The sequence below is a fragment of the Coniosporium apollinis genome (genome assembly GCF_000281105.1).
Source record: "Coniosporium apollinis CBS 100218 chromosome Unknown supercont1.18, whole genome shotgun sequence".
In the NCBI taxonomy this organism is placed as follows: domain Eukaryota; kingdom Fungi; phylum Ascomycota; class Dothideomycetes; genus Coniosporium; species Coniosporium apollinis.
The window spans coordinates 209,995-227,167 of NW_006913280.1; the positions used below are offsets into that span (position 1 = coordinate 209,995).

At 53.4% G+C, this 17,173-nt stretch overlaps 6 protein-coding genes across 6 annotated transcripts; 3 read left to right on the top strand and 3 right to left on the bottom strand.

Annotated features, from left to right (window-relative positions):
* Positions 1 to 2,694: 2,694 nt before the first annotated feature.
* On the bottom strand, positions 2,695 to 3,228 carry W97_04203 (U6 snRNA-associated Sm-like protein LSm5; the record flags this gene model as incomplete). The annotated part of the gene is made up of 6 exons (XM_007782095.1): positions 2,695 to 2,739; positions 2,799 to 2,862; positions 2,931 to 2,958; positions 3,014 to 3,052; positions 3,100 to 3,156; positions 3,204 to 3,228. 6 exons carry the CDS (start codon positions 3,226 to 3,228, stop codon positions 2,695 to 2,697), a joined length of 258 nt encoding a protein of 85 aa, XP_007780285.1.
* A 503-nt stretch (positions 3,229 to 3,731) lies between these two features.
* W97_04204 (uncharacterized protein) lies at positions 3,732 to 5,640 on the top strand (the record flags this gene model as incomplete). Its single annotated transcript, XM_007782096.1, has 2 exons — positions 3,732 to 5,475; positions 5,555 to 5,640. The coding sequence occupies 2 exons, from the start codon at positions 3,732 to 3,734 to the stop codon at positions 5,638 to 5,640; spliced, it is 1,830 nt and encodes a 609-aa protein (XP_007780286.1).
* Positions 5,641 to 6,458: 818 nt separating this feature from the next.
* W97_04205 (uncharacterized protein) lies at positions 6,459 to 8,081 on the top strand (the record flags this gene model as incomplete). Its single annotated transcript, XM_007782097.1, has 1 exon — positions 6,459 to 8,081. One exon carries the CDS (start codon positions 6,459 to 6,461, stop codon positions 8,079 to 8,081), a length of 1,623 nt encoding a protein of 540 aa, XP_007780287.1.
* Positions 8,082 to 8,673: 592 nt separating this feature from the next.
* Positions 8,674 to 10,412, bottom strand: W97_04206 (uncharacterized protein; the record flags this gene model as incomplete). The annotated part of the gene is made up of 2 exons (XM_007782098.1): positions 8,674 to 9,943; positions 10,006 to 10,412. 2 exons carry the CDS (start codon positions 10,410 to 10,412, stop codon positions 8,674 to 8,676), a joined length of 1,677 nt encoding a protein of 558 aa, XP_007780288.1.
* A 1,185-nt stretch (positions 10,413 to 11,597) lies between these two features.
* W97_04207 (uncharacterized protein) lies at positions 11,598 to 13,507 on the bottom strand (the record flags this gene model as incomplete). The annotated part of the gene is made up of 9 exons (XM_007782099.1): positions 11,598 to 11,783; positions 11,842 to 12,150; positions 12,202 to 12,291; positions 12,339 to 12,597; positions 12,716 to 12,815; positions 12,868 to 12,923; positions 12,980 to 13,229; positions 13,289 to 13,364; positions 13,418 to 13,507. 9 exons carry the CDS (start codon positions 13,505 to 13,507, stop codon positions 11,598 to 11,600), a joined length of 1,416 nt encoding a protein of 471 aa, XP_007780289.1.
* A 244-nt stretch (positions 13,508 to 13,751) lies between these two features.
* Positions 13,752 to 16,429, top strand: W97_04208 (uncharacterized protein; the record flags this gene model as incomplete). Its single annotated transcript, XM_007782100.1, has 6 exons — positions 13,752 to 13,877; positions 13,928 to 14,092; positions 14,147 to 15,022; positions 15,081 to 15,423; positions 15,471 to 15,803; positions 15,855 to 16,429. 6 exons carry the CDS (start codon positions 13,752 to 13,754, stop codon positions 16,427 to 16,429), a joined length of 2,418 nt encoding a protein of 805 aa, XP_007780290.1.
* Between the last annotated feature and the right edge of the window lie 744 nt (positions 16,430 to 17,173).

Genomic DNA, 17,173 nt, shown 5'->3' on the forward strand with positions numbered 1-17,173 from the left:
ATATGGATATTTCGAGGAAGTGTCCGCCGGTGTGAACAGTCTGTGTAGTGGATAGCAGGAAGGGATTGAGGGTGTCGGAAGAGAACGGTGCCGATGTAGGTAGTGGTGTACGAGTTCGCGAAGTGGAATTTATTAATGAGACCCGCGGGCGTAGAAAGTTGGTCTGAGGTTGCGCTGCGTGGTGATAGATCGCGTGCGCGCGGCTTGGCCCAGAACGTCACAGGAATTGGTATGGAGGGGAATTGTTGCAGCGCGCAAAGCGCAGGAAAAGAGAAACCAGAATCGTCGAATCAGCAGGCAAGACTCATCAGAAGAGTGATGTAAGTGCGAGTGAGCAATGCTTCGCTTCGTCCTCTGGTCGTTGTTGGCCGTGGGGGTTGAATTCGTGTTGTTACGCGGTGGAGGGGCAGCCGACGGATCATGGACTTCTGAGATACAGGTGCCGGGAGCTGAAGAACTCCTCCAGGAAACAAACCTGCATGTTCCCTTTAAAGGAACAAGGATGGAACATTGAGGACGCCGCGGTTGAAGGCGAAAGCGCGCACCAGGAAGTGGAGCAGGGAAACAACGGGTCGCAGCCAAGCCAGAGCGAAAACTCAGAGAAGACTGATCGGAGTGGACACCGAGAGGTGCCCAAGCTTCAGACGCTCGTGCTGGAGGAAGCCCTGGAGATGCTCAGAGCTGGTGAATCAGAGGGTCTGGGGTTGCTAAGGGGTGGAAGGCACTTGACGAAGCCGAGCAGCTTCCCGTCCGAGAGCGATTTCGATCAGGTGCATGGGCAAGCAAGTCAGTGCTCAGAACCGCCCGCGCTGCTAGCCCGCTTGAGGGGATGCGATTGCTGGGTTGTCGACTGCTGGGGGGCGTGGGAGATCCTTCTCGCCATGGACATCTGTGGCTGCGCCGGTGCGTCTGTGGTGAGAGACGATGGCTTGCTAATGATTAGGCATGGTGTGACGTGTGACGGCGGATGAGCATCTCGTCTCACGCCCCGGATCTGGTCGAAGGCGTGCGAGAACACGATCAAATCGCCCGAGGGGGGGGGGGGAAGAGCATGTCGGGGGCTTGGGGTCGCTGGTGGCAGCGGAGTATACTCCACGCGCCATCGGATCGGCGAAGCGCTTGCTCCGTCTCCTGGCACCCGGCGCTGTGGTGCCGCTAGAAGAAAATCGACCTTTAGGTTGTTGGGCTACGCTGTTCTCAGTCTGGTCGACCGTTACGTGCTGGCTCTAGGTGTTTTGCGTTTCGCTGCTGCTCTGATGCTACCTTACAACTAACAGACGGGCGCGCTCGTCGTCCCTTGATCGATTAGATTTGTGGACAGGGGTTCAAAGAGCCTGCAGGTGCATCGACGATCTACAGTCCTGCTGAAAGAAAAACGTCGAAAACATGTTTCAAAATGCGGCCACGGACCGTGATATCATTCCCAAGACGCGATGCAGGGACGCTGCACTCGGTAACCGCCGCTGAATGGACGATGCCAGATCGCCATGCCAAACTCCGCCGAATCACAAACAGACGGGCACGCGCATCTGAAGGCATTCTTCTTTCGCGCCCACGGCCAGGCCGTTGCGTGACAGGCTGGGGCAGCATGCTTGGATACGGCTAGCCGCCAGCCGGATCGCGGGTCGCCAAGCGTAGACTACCTGAAGCCGTGCCCTACCCAGGTAACGATATTCGACCCGTAGAGGGCCTCTTTGGTAGAGCACAGCCCCCGATTGCAAGCACAGTACACGCCTATGCCTCGTCGTCTAGACCGGCACGTATTGGTAGCTTCGTTCTGCGACCGCAATCTAACGGAGCCTAGGTACTCGGCGGCCAAGTCATTCGACATCTATGAGGCGAACATTGACTGTGGCACCCCTCGGAAATCCCGTTGCCCTGGGCGAGGGTGGAGCGGATGTTGGATAGATATCAAGTAATACTGCGATTGGCCTGCTCACTCACGGGAAAACCTCCGAGTCGGAGCAATCTCCTGCTTGATTTTATTCGCAGCGCGGCTTGCACTAACGGAGCGTAATCACGGGGAGGCCAGGTTTTACCGTACATGGCAAAGTTCCCGCGCCCTACCGGCATCTCGAATGCCCATCCCCAAGCCTTTACCCCCTAAGCGATGCCTCACCGTTCACCTGCCCGGCCCGGCACTTTACTCGTAGCTGCGCTTGGTGACATAGACCGGCAATGGCTCCGTCGCCCCATCAACCTCTCAATGGCCCGGCCAGCAGGTCGGCAGGAGATCTTTCAAACTTGTCTCCGGTCGATCGAGTCGAGAGCAAGTGTTTACACTCGAACTAATCTTTGGTAGCGATAACAGTCCACAGCATGAAGTCATTCATTCAATGTATCGGCGAGCCGGACGAGCCCACCCTCCTTCGCAACTATGAGTCGGCATGAGTCGGAACTAAGAGTCCAGTACAAACAGCTTGAAAGACTACAAGTGAACTTTCTGGATCAGGCCTCTCGACAGAGCAAGGCACGGACGTCTCGCCGCAATTTCAGTTACTGCGCCTGCTTTTGCAAAAGGCCAAACCGCTTTCAAAGCAGTGGAGATTGGACTCGCTTCTGCGTCGCTGCAAGTCGTTCCATATCACCACCTCAACGGAAGTTCATGAGGACTCCCCGTGACTTGGCTGAGCGATGATCCTTCAACGACGAAACAAGGCTCGCTCAACCGCTCGATAGCTAGACCTTTCTAGTTCATGATGTGCTTGCGGCTACAGGCCCTTCACCACCCGGAATGAGCTGGATTCATGTCATGTCAGTTGGACTGCTATTGAGAGGAGGTGAGGGCAGTCACGTACCATGCAGACATTATTTCCGTTTAAGAGGATCTTTGGCAGCTTGGTCTGCGTACCGGAGTAGTCGCTAGTAGCCAAAGACATCAGCAAAGGCCGCATGGCTTCATTGCTCGCTTCATCTGGACGGCCACGTACAATTCGGTTACATCGTCGAGGACCATGTCTATGCAGGCTGTCAGCTGGAGAGTCAGTACAGTGTACCTGCGGCAATCACGTACTGACATAATCATCGAAACCGAGCAATGTGCCGCTGAACTCTGCGTCACGTAAGCCGAGGCCGCATATTCTAACCACTGCTCTCTACCTTTGTCGCCCTTCATGATGACCCAGATCCTAGAACCGACGCATTTATCGATGAGCTCTGCGAGGCTGTCAGTGAGGGCATGTATTAAGAAGCGAAACAGATACCCAGCGGTAGTAGTTGCGACGCCATCCTTTGCTGTCTTCGGCGGATCTGATGTCTGTGGAGACAACACAAGATAGATCTGTATATTCGCTTAAACTCCGGAAGACGCGAAAAAAGCGGGCGCCAAGTCTCAAATTCGTGACGCCGCGATGCGAATCTTCACTATTCGACACTTCCTCACAGGACTATTCACTAAACCGTCACGTCTCAAGGATAAGGCGTCGAGTTTGCGGTCCATGTTAGGCGCCTGAGATGGAGTGTGATGCTTCGCAACCGCCAGACCGCTGCATGCTTCGTCCGTGCTTCCTCTGCCACGAGAAGCACCAGCTCGCTGGCAGCGGACAGGTGCTGCTGCCTGGAGCGGGTATCCCGTTTGACAATGGGAGATGACAGCAGAGGGCAGATCCAGTGCGCGAAAGTGTATGTGCTCATGCTTCCTTATGAATACTCTACATGCTCACTGCCCCCCAAGCCTTCCACAAGCCGAACATCTCCAGCACAAAGTTATCAACCTGCGGCACGCTCGCGTTATGACCACCTGGGAGCCTTCGAACGGCATCGTGTTCGCCTCCAAGACGCGTCCTACAGCTCGAGACCGTACCTGGTCCCCTTCTAACGACATCCCTTTTGCCGGCACACCTCTGAACAAGGCCCACTATGCCACGAAACGCCCACCCGTCAAGCCAAGCGCTGCAACAGTCAGACCTGCCAAGACCGCTCCGGCTCGCATGCCGTACAAAGCTGTAAACACCGCAGCAAAGCTAGCGCGACCCCCGGCTCCAAAGCCCTACACGGCTCCCACCAAAGCCGCTCCTGCATCTCTCGGTCCTAATGCGAAACCGCGGGCGGGTCCACTCAACTTAGCTTCCAGACCTATCGACGCAGAGGAGACTCGAAGGCTGAGCGAGGAGGCTAAGCGGCGAACACTGGAAGAGATGAAAGCAAAAGAACTGGCCGAGGAGCAGAAAAGGAAGGCAGAAGTGGAAAGGCAACGGCTCGCGGAGGTTGCCAGGGCTGCAAGAGTGCTGGAGATTACGAATGACTTCCAAAGGAAAACATCACAGTTTGAAGAAGCTATAGGGCATATTAGAAAAGAATATCTCGCTGTGGAAGACGAGATTCAAGAGGCGACTCTGGAACATAGGGACGCGCTAGGCTTGTATTCCGGTAGGAAGTCAGTGCTGAGCCCTAATTTCGATGCTTTGATTCGGCACAAGGTTAAAGGGCTAGCACGAAGAGCCCGGGAAATCAAAAGAGAGTTGGATGAGGAGAGGCTTGAGGCGAAAAGGCTTGCAGCTGTGCAAGAGCGTCTTGCATCACTGCCTCAACCGTCGCCAGAGGTCGTCAAGCTGGCCGCGTGGATGGACGGCGTGACCGAACTCGTCACCGACGTCAAAGCAAAGGGAGAAGCTGAAGAGCGCGCAGAAGGGCGAAAGTCGTACGACGCCTATCGAACGGTGTTCGAACCGCTTTCTCCAAATGTCTACGCAATAATAAAAGACATTGAAACTCTCTGTGAGTTGTTCAAGAGACAGGAAGACAAGTACAAGGATTTGTCCAAAGGAATGGATTCAAAGATTGTAGAGCTGGTAACGCTGAGAGAAAGCTATCGGTGGGCCACGGGGATTGTCAAGCTGATTGACAACGCCACGCTTGTTTCTGCCGGCATGAAGCTTGACTTTGAAGAGCTCCACGGATGGCAGCGCCGGTGCCGGGAATTGTGGCAACGGGATAGGCAGGATTTCCAAGAGTCACTATACGACATAATGGCGACCGCTCATCAATCCCGGAGATTGACACGGCAAATACGGTACAATCTGGATCCTGTTCGTGGCTACCCGGAATGCTGGCAGACTTATAATTTTGATATCGCATGGATAACCCAAAATGAAAACGTCAAACTAAGCCATGAAGATCTGAGGCTGGTCGTCGATAAGCTGAGAGAATGGCAATCACGCACACTTGAAGATCGATCCGAGGCTTACAAGCCACTCTTCGAATGCTGGGACAAATGCGAGATGTTTCACAGAACTGCGCTCAGACCAAGGCTGATCAACCTAGTCGAGGACAATGGAATTGTTAACCACGTACGTCTATCATGGATGGCGAACAATGCACCTTTGTCCGAAGTGGAACGCTATCGTGGTGTCTACCTGTTCCTTCCTGTGCAGTACACGGCAGACGCAATACTCCGTTTTCAACGAGACATCTTTACGTCCACCCGCCAGGAAGGCTCATGGCTGCGGAAGTCTACGCTTTGGCGCAAGATCGATCGTGAGCTACGAGATCTGGCGTTTGCCATTGTACAGACTCGGCCAGACTTTGATGCAGCGCACCAATTGATATTCCGTAGAGCGAGATTGGAAGACAGCATGGGTCTTTTGGAGCACCGCGCTGCGGATCTACGTGCTTTCGTCCGTAACCGGCTACCGCGAGTGAAGGAGAGACACAAAAAGACAATAAGTAACTCGCGAAGAGTCCCTGTTGATCGCGCAACTACTAGATCGAGAACCCTGTTGGCGGCTCGCCAGGTCTCATCAAGCCGACAAGTGGAAGGTCGGAGTGCATCCAAGGGGAAACTTGTTAAGCGGCGCAGTACACCACGTCGAGTGGGGTCATCACCAAATTCAGCTCAAACCACTGCGGGCAAGACCGACACTATTACACCAACTTCGAAACGCATTGTATTCAGCAAGGTCCGCCGGGTGAAGCTGTTGCCAGGTTCGACTCAAAGCATCGTAAGCGACAGCGACACTAATCCAACGCCAAGTTCAGCCAAACGCACTGCAAGCCAAGAGGAAACTGCTCCACGACGTTCGAATCCCAAAGCGTCCAGCAAGGCTCGCAAGGTGAAGTCGTTGCCGACTTCGAGGCAGAGCGCTTCAACCGGGAACGACGTTAGCCCGCCGCCGACTTCCACCCAAAGCAATGCGAGCGACAATGACAGTAGTCCACCGCCTTCGAAATACGTTGCGTCCACCAACGTACGCCTGGAGAAGTTATCGCCAAATTCAGCTCAGAGTAATACGAGTGATAAGGGCACAAGCTCGTCGCCAAGTTCGGCTCAAAGCGCCGCAAGCCAGAATGCCACTAGTCCAGGACCTTCAAAACGCACTACAGCCAGAAAGACGCTCCGGGAAAAGTTTTCCTCGATATCAGTTCAAACTGCTGAGAGTGAGAATAAAAGTTCACAGCTCTCGACGTATAGACCCCTGAACCTCAGACCGACTTCGCCCAAGCAAGCTCCTCATGGTATTATGCACAGTGGCTCGACCAGCCTCGGCTACGCGGTCGAGGAAGGTCACTGTGACAACTTCGCTAGCGAACAGCAGTCTGACTGTGGCGAGCTTCACGAAAGCCCAGGCGAGAGACACAGTTTCGGCGAGCAGGAGTCCGCTAGCGACGAGCTTTACGAGACTGCAAGTGAGGGTACTGAAAGCAGCAGAAGTGAAGCAGTGAGTGATGAGGGTAGCGAGAGCGAGTCCGAGTCCAATGAGGAAGAGCATATTCCATTATCCTATCAGATTCCCACCGAGGATTTGAGAAACGCAATGCAGGCTTCTCGAAGCAGTGGTGCAGCGTTCTGGCACTATCGCCTCTATCGGGATCCGGAAGGCCAGGCCGTCCGCGTTCACTACTGCAAGAACAAGGAACAGACAGAGCGAGTGGCTGCACTCTTTGCCGACAAGAACGTCCTCGGGTTTGATCTCGAATGGAAACCTAACTGCTTCCCAAGAGATGGTATCAAGAATAGTGTCTCCCTCATTCAGATCGCCAGCGAGGATCGCATTGCCCTATTCCACATAGCTGTTCATCGTGGTGACACGGCGGACGAGCTGCTTGCTCCAGCTTTGAGGCAGATCCTGGAATCACGGGCAATCACGAAAGTGGGCGTCAATGTCAGAGGCGACTACGCACGCTTGCGAGACGTGTTTGGCATCAACCCTCAGGGCTACCTCGAGCTGAGCCACCTGCACCGTGTTGTAAGGTTCTCCGAATCGCAGCCGGAAAAGGTGAACAAGGTTCTGGTCGCGCTCGCAACCCAAGTGGAGGAGCACCTGCAATTGCCCTTGTCCAAGGGACCAGTCCGAGCAAGTGACTGGAGCAAGGACTTGACAATGGAGCAGCAGCAGTACGCGGCTTCAGACGCCTACGCCGGCTTTCGCTTATTCGATGTACTGGAAGCGAAAAGGAAACAGATCAAACCTACCCCGCCGAGGCCGGCTTTTCATGAGCTGAATCTTCCCATCAGTGTCCCAGTCAGAAGTGTCAGGGTCATTCCTACCAGGACGGCCGCGCAGGCACAGCCACCAGTTGTTCAGGATGATGCGAGTGACGCCGACAGCGAGGACAGCGACATTGCTGCCGTGCCAAGCCAGGTCCTTACCGCAAAATCTCAGGACACCTGCTTCATACCAGCAACAGCCTCGTCTGAAAACGTGACAACTGAGTCAAGCGCCGCACAAAACAGCAACGTACAGCCACTGAGTACAGTAAATGTTCGACTTGTAAATCAGCTTTCTCGATCGCTAGAGAACACTTCTCAACAAACCTCTGAGAGACCTCTAGAAGTCAAAACAGCGGAAGCTTGGGTCCAGACATGGCGAGCCGGCCTACCTGCCAACTACCAGCCCAAAGCTTCGCTCACGAACCTACGGGCTTACTCTCTGTGGCACTGCCAGGCCCTCGATGTTGAGATTGTCGCCGCGAAATTGAGAGACCCGCCGCTGGCAATGACGACCGTATCTCTTTACGTGTTGGAATCTGTGCGTATGGAGGGCCTGCCATTCGATGCTGGCCGGCTTAGGAGTGTGCTAGAGATTTTGCCGCAGCATGTGGCGCAGGGTAGATATCGGGCGCTTTGGAGGAAACTGCAGTAGACAGGAGCGTGCATTGTTAGGGAGTTCTCGGGAAGCTGTGGTGGTGAAATCGCATTGCATGGATAGGTAGAACTTTCGGTTCAACCCCTACTCATTGTTAGAGGTGGAGTGTACAGTAGAGGGCCGTAATCGTCATGCGCTAGTCACTGGCTCGGACGCAGTTAAGAACGTTGCACACAGATGTAAGAGGTGTCACAAAGCTCTCTTCACGTGACCTACAGTACAACTCTACCACATCGTGCCTCGACGACCAAGGGACCATGAGAAACATCATGTCAGAGACTGGCAGGGACGGCGGTTGGTCCGCGCTTCGAATTGCAATGCGAGCGGCTTCTAACAATTTGGAATTGCATTTGGCAGCCATGAATGCTGATGCTACAATGTTCAAGATGTCGATGATCATGAGTGCCGTCATGATTAGTGGTAATCTTATGCTCCCTTTGCAGCTTCAAGCAACAATTGAGTCGCTACGGATCCCAGATAGTACAAGTATATACAACGAAACTCGTGCATCGATTCAACCACCCAAATCTCTGTTTCCCACCCAGCCACCAAACACCGGACTCAGACCATCCCGTTCCAAATCTAGAACTCACTTCCAAAGCGCAGTAACCCAGCTCTTCCATCCAGTTTGCGCCCCCTTAGGCGGCTTTTCATCCGCCAGCACCTCCGCAAGACCCGTATACATGTCCACATCCTCGGGCGCATGCGCCCACGGATCGCTCTTCGCATAGATCCTGTGGCCAAAGTAGATAGCCAGAAAGATGGGGACGCCGATATACGACGTGAGGAAGCTAGCCGGGCTCCAGAGCTGGGGCCAAAAGACATTGAAGCCGTTGATGAGGGCCAAGAAAGCAAAGCCGGCAATGGCGGCATAGGCGCCCCAGGGCATGAGGAAGTTGTGGTACGGCACCTCGATGTTCTGCACGATGCAGGCTTTGCGGAAGCGTAGGTAGATGATGCAGCAGCAGATCCAGGATATGAATGCGGACTCGTTCGTAAGATTCACGAACCAGTTGAAGACTACTGCGCTGTTGGATCCGACGTTCAGGTAGGCGAGTCCGCAGAAGAGAGAGGAGCAGATGACGGCGTTATAGGGGACGCCCTTCTTGGTGCAGGCCTTGAACATCTTCGGTGCGCTGCCGGAGAGTGCGAGCGAGTATAGCGAGCGGCTTGATAGGTAGAGGAACGAGTTACCAGAGCTCCAGGCTGATAGAATGATACCACCGTTGATGATGGAGTCTAACACCGGGATTCCAGCATTCTTTATGCCAACAACGAAAGGGGAGGCGCCAGCGCCCGCACCGCCGGAGGTGATAGCCGGGTCGTCTGAGGGGCAGATGACGGAGATGGCTAGGACGGAGCCGACGTAGAAGAAGATGAGGCGGTAGATGTAGCGCCGAGCAGCAATAGGGAGGTTGCGGCGCGGGCTTCTCATTTCGCCACCCGTGACTACGAGGAGTTCTGGCGCAAAGGCGAAGGGGAAGGAGGAAAGGACAAGAGTGCTAAGGAGAGCGAGGAATCTTCCAAGATCGCCTGTCTCCAGGTATTCGTTCACTGCGCCAGGATTTCTCCAGTAGCGGAAGCCGAGACGGTCACGATCTGGGCCGCCTCCCCAGAAAAGGACGACAGAGAGCATGAGCAGGCCCAGCATCATGATGACTTTAGTCGATGCAAACCAAAACTCAGTCTCGCCGTAGAAGCCTACAGGTAGAGCATTCAGGCCGACGATGACGACTATCATAACGGTGATCCAGACCGCAATGCTGACACTTGGATTCCAGTACTCGATGACTAGGCCGGCAGCTGTGATCTCGTATGGGACCAATATACCGAGAGAGTAGAAGTATAGCCAGCCAAGACTGATTGTAGGTTAGCGTTCTCCATTCTGTATCTGGTACACGGGCCGCTTGGAGCAACGCACCTGAATCCCATGCTGCGCGAGACGTAGCGGTAGCCGAACAAGTTCATCGATGAGCCGGGTGTCGGCAGATACGCCGCGACTTCGATAATAGCGACGACGACACAGTAGACCAAAAAGGCGATGAAGCAGTACGCTGCGAGTATGAATGCAGGACCACCTCTTGCCAACGTCTGGCCCGATCCAACGAACAGGCCTGTCCCAATGGTGCCGCCGAGGGCAATCATCTGGGCATGGCGAGACTTCAAGCCGCGCTGGGTTTTCTCAAAGCGCTCATCGAATATTTCGCCGGCAAGAATCTCAGGATTGACGGCGGAGCTCTTGCGCCGGCCTTGGCCTGAGGCCTTGCGGTCGACGGGATAGCTAGGCAGCTCATCGGTGGTGATCTTCTCGATGTCGCCGTGCGCCATGATGGTCGCTTTCGATATCGAGGAGGAAAGCACAAATCGACGAAGGGAAGTGAGGACTCGAAGATGGCCGCAATGGCTATGAATCTACTGGAGAGCAAAAGTGGCGGGGGGGCCCTCCAGGCCTTTATGTACAGTAGCTCCCTTCTACCTACCTAGATTTTACCCCCGATCTCACCTAGCTCGGCGGTGCACGACGGTGTCACATCGCAGGGTTGTCGAGCCGATCGTATGCAGGGCTGATAAGGCCTGTGGCTCCCTTAGAGGGTTTCTACAGAGCTGCTCCAAATGTCGAGATAAGAGCCTTGGAAGGGTTTACTGCGGGTCTATTCAATTTAGCTGAGGTAGCTCACGTTCTCGATTCCAGGAGATCATTCCGCCGCCAAGTTGCAGCACTGCGAGGCGAGCCACGGGCGAAGAGATGCGGGCCGTCGTCGGCAAGGAAGTCCCCGTGCTAAAACCCCCGCTTGGCTCGAGCATATGATCAAGAGCGGCACGATATCGCACTGACAGGCGAGGCAAGAAGACGCGCCTCAAGACAGCCTCGAACGCGGCTGAAGGGTCCATCCCGCAGTACCGATAGCGGCAATTGTCGGCAAGAGCCGAGAAAGATTGCGCGCACAGAATTGCGCGCATTGCTGTGTGCTCTCTCCCTCGAAAAGTTCGCGGCTATCAGCGGTTCATGTCCCGTATCTCGAGTTTCGTGCCTGCGCGTTGTGTAGCGAAATAAGCCACAGCACGAATTACGGGCCGAGTTGCCCATAACAACCACAGCCATGAGAATTCAGTGCCTGGCATGATCGAGGACTGGATCCTCCAGCCTTTCTAGGCCTCTCATGCATAGAGCCGCAAATGGGTGGCTGATATGCAAGATACACGGCCAGTCTAGAGACGGCATCTAGCGGCTTAAGCTTGGTGAATTGGTCGAACAGTCTGCCAGTCCATTATCGTGTGGTATTGTACATCCTTGAGAAGAAGTGCTATAGCGGAGGAATTGTAAATTATAGGCGCTTTAACAGCCCACCGTCTGTATCGGACGCTAAGCAATTTAAGGCAGAAGAATGCCGCTGGCGGATCGCGGCAGAAACAATGCAACAGAACAGCAATCCAGGGAATCCGGGGAGAAAGCAACAAGTGCTAAGCAACACAAAACACTCCGTCTCTTTACGAAGATTGGCTGAGTACTGCCTATAAACCGCTTTCTATCAGCTCAGGTTGATGGGAGGGTTCATCATTCTTCACGATGCGGCCCGCATGTTCATCGACAGCAAGGGAAAGCGCCGCTAGTGCTTCAGGTACAGGACAGGGGTCGCTGTACGTATGCATGGCTAACGCAAGGAAAGGCAGCCGCCGGAGTGCTCGTCCGCTGAAGCCCTGATCCTGGTGTCAGCGCGCTGCCACGTGGACAAGCGTACAATAAATCCCAACGCACCTCGCACCTCTGCGCAAGCTTCCACAGCTTCCTTGCTGGTGCATTTGGCCGATTCCATAAATGAACATTCATCTCTGCGAAACTGGGGAAGGACCCAAGGACGAGGACTTCCCAGTCTGAACCTGCCTGAACCAGGCTGACGGAGTCGCTAGATGCTCCGTCGGAAGCGTCATCCGGGTCGTCGGTTGGGATCAGAAGATCGCAGCGGATGAGTTCATTCAGCGAAGACCGAAGGATTTCGTATATCGCTCTTGGGGGTGGGTTCGGAATGTATTGCTTGATGTCGACTCTGTCGAGGAAAGCTTGGTCCTATCTTGGTTCAGTGGAGGCATATAGGGCTTGTTTTCGAGCTCCGCTTACAATGGCTGTCACTAGGTTACTGGTACAGAAGACCATGATGTTGGGTCTATGACGGAGCCGATCAAGTGCTGTGAGAAGCTGATTTGTCGCCTGCAAACGTTAGCAATATTGTAGGATAACAGGAGCATTCAGTGTACCCTTAATGCATCTCCACATTCATTTCCAGTAGCAGACTTCTCTCTGGAGCCGGTCAGCGTCTCCACTTCGTCGATAAGCACGCAGATCAACGTGGTCTCGTCGTCGGCCATAGCATGTACGCTGTCGAAGAGCTTTCTAACAAGCTTTCCGCTCTCGCCGAACCATTTGCTGTGCAGTGAGTTGGAATTGATCTCCACGAGTTTTCCATGCGTGAATTGGCGGCCCAGCCTAATAGTTAGCTTTTGAGCCAGCGCTCGGCTGCAAAACATGTACCGAATTAGTCATGTGACCGTAGATGTTCAAGTTTTGAACAATTCGTTTTTCAAAGGAACGTAGAACATAAAGACTTGCTGAAGGAGATTAAACTTTCACTGACCATAATGTCGTCTTGCCACTTCCTGGTGGTCCATGCAGTAAGAGAAGACGATTCCAATTGAGAATAGTTAGATTAAGGCTCGGATGTTTTGTGAGGGAGACTGTCAGTTTCAGTGGTGTCCAGCATCTCTTCACAGCTTCGAGATATCTTACTCATGCGCGTCAAGAAGTGTAGCAATTTTGCCGGAATAGCTTCATCAAAGATAAGTCTACCCGGACAATCAATAACGCAGGTAAGCCAGAGCAGGCTTGGGGGACGGCTTACGCATTCCAAACACCATTCAACGACTTGCTGGGCAGAGGCGTGACTCGGATCTGCGGAGATGGATCGGCTTCGTCGCTCTCGACTGAGGGGACTACAGTCCGCGGTGATCCGTCGTCGCTGCTGCTATGCAGTTCATAGGCTTGAACATCGAGTTGCACGTCTTCTAGCCGATGAGAAGAAGTGTCCGCTTGGTCGCCTGAGAAGTCCACTACGTCGATTGACTCGATATAGTTACCAAGACTGAGTCCTTCTGCAGGGAGTCAGCCATCTGAGAGTACTCAATGCATAACGGCAAATGCTCTTGAATACCATAGTCGGTCACTTGCTGCTTTAACTTGAGATGCACGAATCTTGTGCAAAGCCATTCGGATACCTCCTCGCGGACCTGGAGAGTCAGCTACTGAATAAGGCTCCATGAATACTCCTGTTTGCCGTTACCAAGTCAGTCCGTACAAAAGTCCCGATTGTGCTTTTGAGACGGACTTCGACGTGTAACGCTGGCTTGATCTTTGTGGCCGATGCAGCCATCGCGACACGGACGGCTTGGAGTTGTCCAAGACTTCGGGAAATTCCGCAGGATTTTAGTCGCGCGACATCATCCAAGGCTCAGACCAAGTAGTCGTTGCCGCATCCTCTCATACGAATTTGCGGCAGAATTCCGGTGACGGCTACTTCGTCTGAGCCTTGATCGCTGAGAGTCCGCGAAAGTGAAGCTTCACGAAGGACATATTGCACCCGGCAGAGCTGCCTGACCTGATGGCTGTTAACAGAAATGGATAATGAGCTGCGCATACTGTCCGACAAGGACGTTCCCTGGGGTGACAAGCATCCAAGAGATACGGCTATCCAGATAGTCCTCTCCGTCGCGCTTGGGCTAGGAGCTTTCACTACCTTCTGTGTGAGCTTAATCCAGCCTTTAAATACGACGTAGCTTACATGGCGCCATAGATACTACGACCGAGATGGCCAGGGCTCTACGCAGCGCGCAAGAGGCACAAGGACGAAGCTACATCCCTCCCCGAGCTTCCGAACTCGTTACTCGGCTGGATACCAGCACTATGGAAGATAACCAACAAGCAAGTGCTGGCTTCAGGAGGACTAGATGCCTATGTGGTAATGGAGGTCCATGAATGACTGTGTACAACTCTAGAGGCTTACGGATTCTAGTTCCTTGCCTTCTTCAGGATGGCTATCAAGTTCCTGTCGATAGCATTGGTCTTCGCTTTAGTTGTGATCAAACCTGTCCACGATCAGTACCCTGAGCCTTTGCATTTTCCTGGGAACGATACAGACCACAATACAACCGCGTCGGCAATTTACTCCGATCATGCGCGCCTTGCGAGCGGATTCGACTTCTCGGAAGCAGCTGCGGAGCTGTACGAGACGGATTATCTATGGATGTACCTGGTCTTTGCGTACTTCTTCACCGGCCTCATAATGTATTTGATCGTGTCGGAAACTAGGACGATTATCGAGATTCGTCAAGAGTACCTGGGCAGTCAAACTACCATTACCGACCGCACCATTCGGCTATCAGGCATACCACCCGACCTAAGGTCAGAGGAGAAGATCAAGCAGTTTTTGGAGTACCTCGAGATAGGAAAGGTGGAAAAGGTGTCATTGTGCAGAAACTGGAAGGAGCTGGACGATCTCATGGTGGAAAGGATGACTACGCTCAGAAGACTCGAGGAGGCTTGGACAGTATACCTTGGTGCCCGTCGCGTCGAGCGTAATCTAGAGTCACTGCCTGTTTCGCAGCCGTCGCCACCTGGACCAGGCCTTGATCTGGATGACGATGATGGTGAGGACAGCCATCTGCTCAGGAACGGCAACAACTACACCGGCATCGCGCCTTATCCCCGTGACCGGCCCAAAACGCGTGTCTGGTATGGCCCATGGAAACTCCGATATCGAACCGTTGACGCCATCGACTACTATGAGACGAAGATGAAGCGGCTTGACGAGCAGATTAAGGCATTACGGAAGAAAGAGTTCGAGCCGACTCCTCTTGCATTTGTCACCATGGACAGTGTTGCAAGCTGTGTACGTTTTATACCCCCATCGTGCACGAATGTCTTACTGACCAACCCACCCATCCCAGCAAATGGCAGTTCAAGCTGTCCTAGACCCGTCGCCATTGCAATTGTTAGCCAATACTAGTCCAGCTCCCCCCGATGTTGTCTGGCCCAACACGTACATGCCTCGCTCGAGGAGAATGCTACAAGCTTGGTCGATAACGTTCCTCATCACAGTTCTTACTGTATTTTGGGTTGCACTTCTTGTCCCAATTGCTGGCGCATTGAACATCGAAACAATTAAGAGGGTCTTACCCCGACTTGGCAACGCGCTGGATCAGCATAGCATTGTAAGCTCCTTAGTGGTGACACAGCTGCCGACTATCGCAGTGTCATTGCTGAACGTGCTGGTGCCGTATCTATATGATTGTAAGTAGCGTGCGCTCTGTGCCGTTCCCGACTGACACTCGGTTTAGGGCTCTCGAATTTGCAAGGCATGATATCTCAAGGAGACGTGGAACTGTCTGTTATTTCGAAGAACTTCTTCTTCACCTTCTTCAACTTCTTCATCGTCTTCACTGTCCTCGGAACGTTCTCTGGCTACCTAGATTTTTTGGAGAAGATTGGCGATTCGCTCAAAGACACTCCGAAGCTTGCTCACACGCTTGCAAGCTCGCTAGCTGGCTTGCTGAACTTCTATGTCAACTTCATCATCTTGCAGGGCTTAGGTCTGTTTCCTTTTAGGCTGCTCGAGTTTGGCAGTCTTGCGACATACCCTATCTATCGCATTGGCGCGAAGACGCCTCGAGGTATGTTGATATCTCAGTGAAGAGTGAACCACGCGTAACCCTGAATTCTAGACTATGCCGAGCTGGTACAGCCGCCAATTTTCAGCTACGGCTTTTACCTACCGCAGACTCTCCTCATCTTCATCATCTGCATGGTTTACAGCGTTCTCCGGTCATCATGGAAGGTCTTACTAGCCGGTTTGGCCTACTTCGTTCTCGGCCATTTCGTTCACAAATATCAGCTGCTATACGCTATGGACCACCGGCAGCATTCCACTGGCAGAGGATGGCTGATGATATGCGACCGCGTCATTGTTGGCACCGTCTTCTTCCAGCTCACCATGGCCGGTCAACTGGCTCTCAACCAAGCGTTCATCCGATCCACCCTCATATTTCCGCTCATACTCCTGACGCTTTGGTTCGCCTACGTCTACACTCGCACCTACAGACCCCTGATGAAGTTTATCGCGCTGCGGAGTATTCGTCGAGCCGAGCGTTCAGACCTGGACCCTGGAGTCCATGAACCGAACCCTTGGGTCGACCCTGACACCGAGGAGGAACAGTCAGAAGTGCAGTACGATGGGACTGTCGATGAAGCAGGGGAAACCGACTTACGCTTTGTTAACCCGAGCTTGATTATACCGTAAGCAATAGGCAGTGCGCTTCTCTGTTACGAAGCTAACTGTGCGCAGCCTCAAAGATGTATGGATAGCGGACAAGGCCGCGCGGAATGCGAGTACCGGCACCACCAGTCCTATCGACGATTGACACGCATTTCTTGGTCGTATATACTGTTTTGTAATACTTCCCGTGCTCTATGTTCATCTTATTATATATGTTGATACGTTCTGTCGCTGATAGATTTCGATTTTGGCGGTGTCACGCGACATGATTGTCTAAGCCCATCATAGTCAATTCCAACGCATGGACATTTGCAGTCGCGTCCCTGTATTTGCCTCCTCGTGTGTTTCTGTAGAGCGCGAAATCTGTTATGAAGCCTTGTTAGACTTAACATGTGAGCATAGAGACTGGACAGCCCAGCACACTTTTGCTGCCGGTAGGTGTCGCTCCTTCCCGATTCACGGCGCTGCTCACCTTGGGGAAGGAGGCAGCAAGCACCGTGCTTCCAACACCATCCTTAAGACAGAATCTTCCTAAACCAACTACCGAGCACCCCGAGTGTGCAGGCTTCGCATTCCGTACTGACACACTTGCGGCTGGCCTGCCGTCGCCCATTGCTGGGTACTCTCAACTGTCAACATTCGACCGATACCTACTGCCTGATATTATTCACCTCTTCACAGAGCTTTAGGCCTCTACGACGTCTTCTTCCATATACCTTTCTCGAGGGGTCGCTGGTACCAACTCGGCCCCTGTTTCTCCTGTGCTCT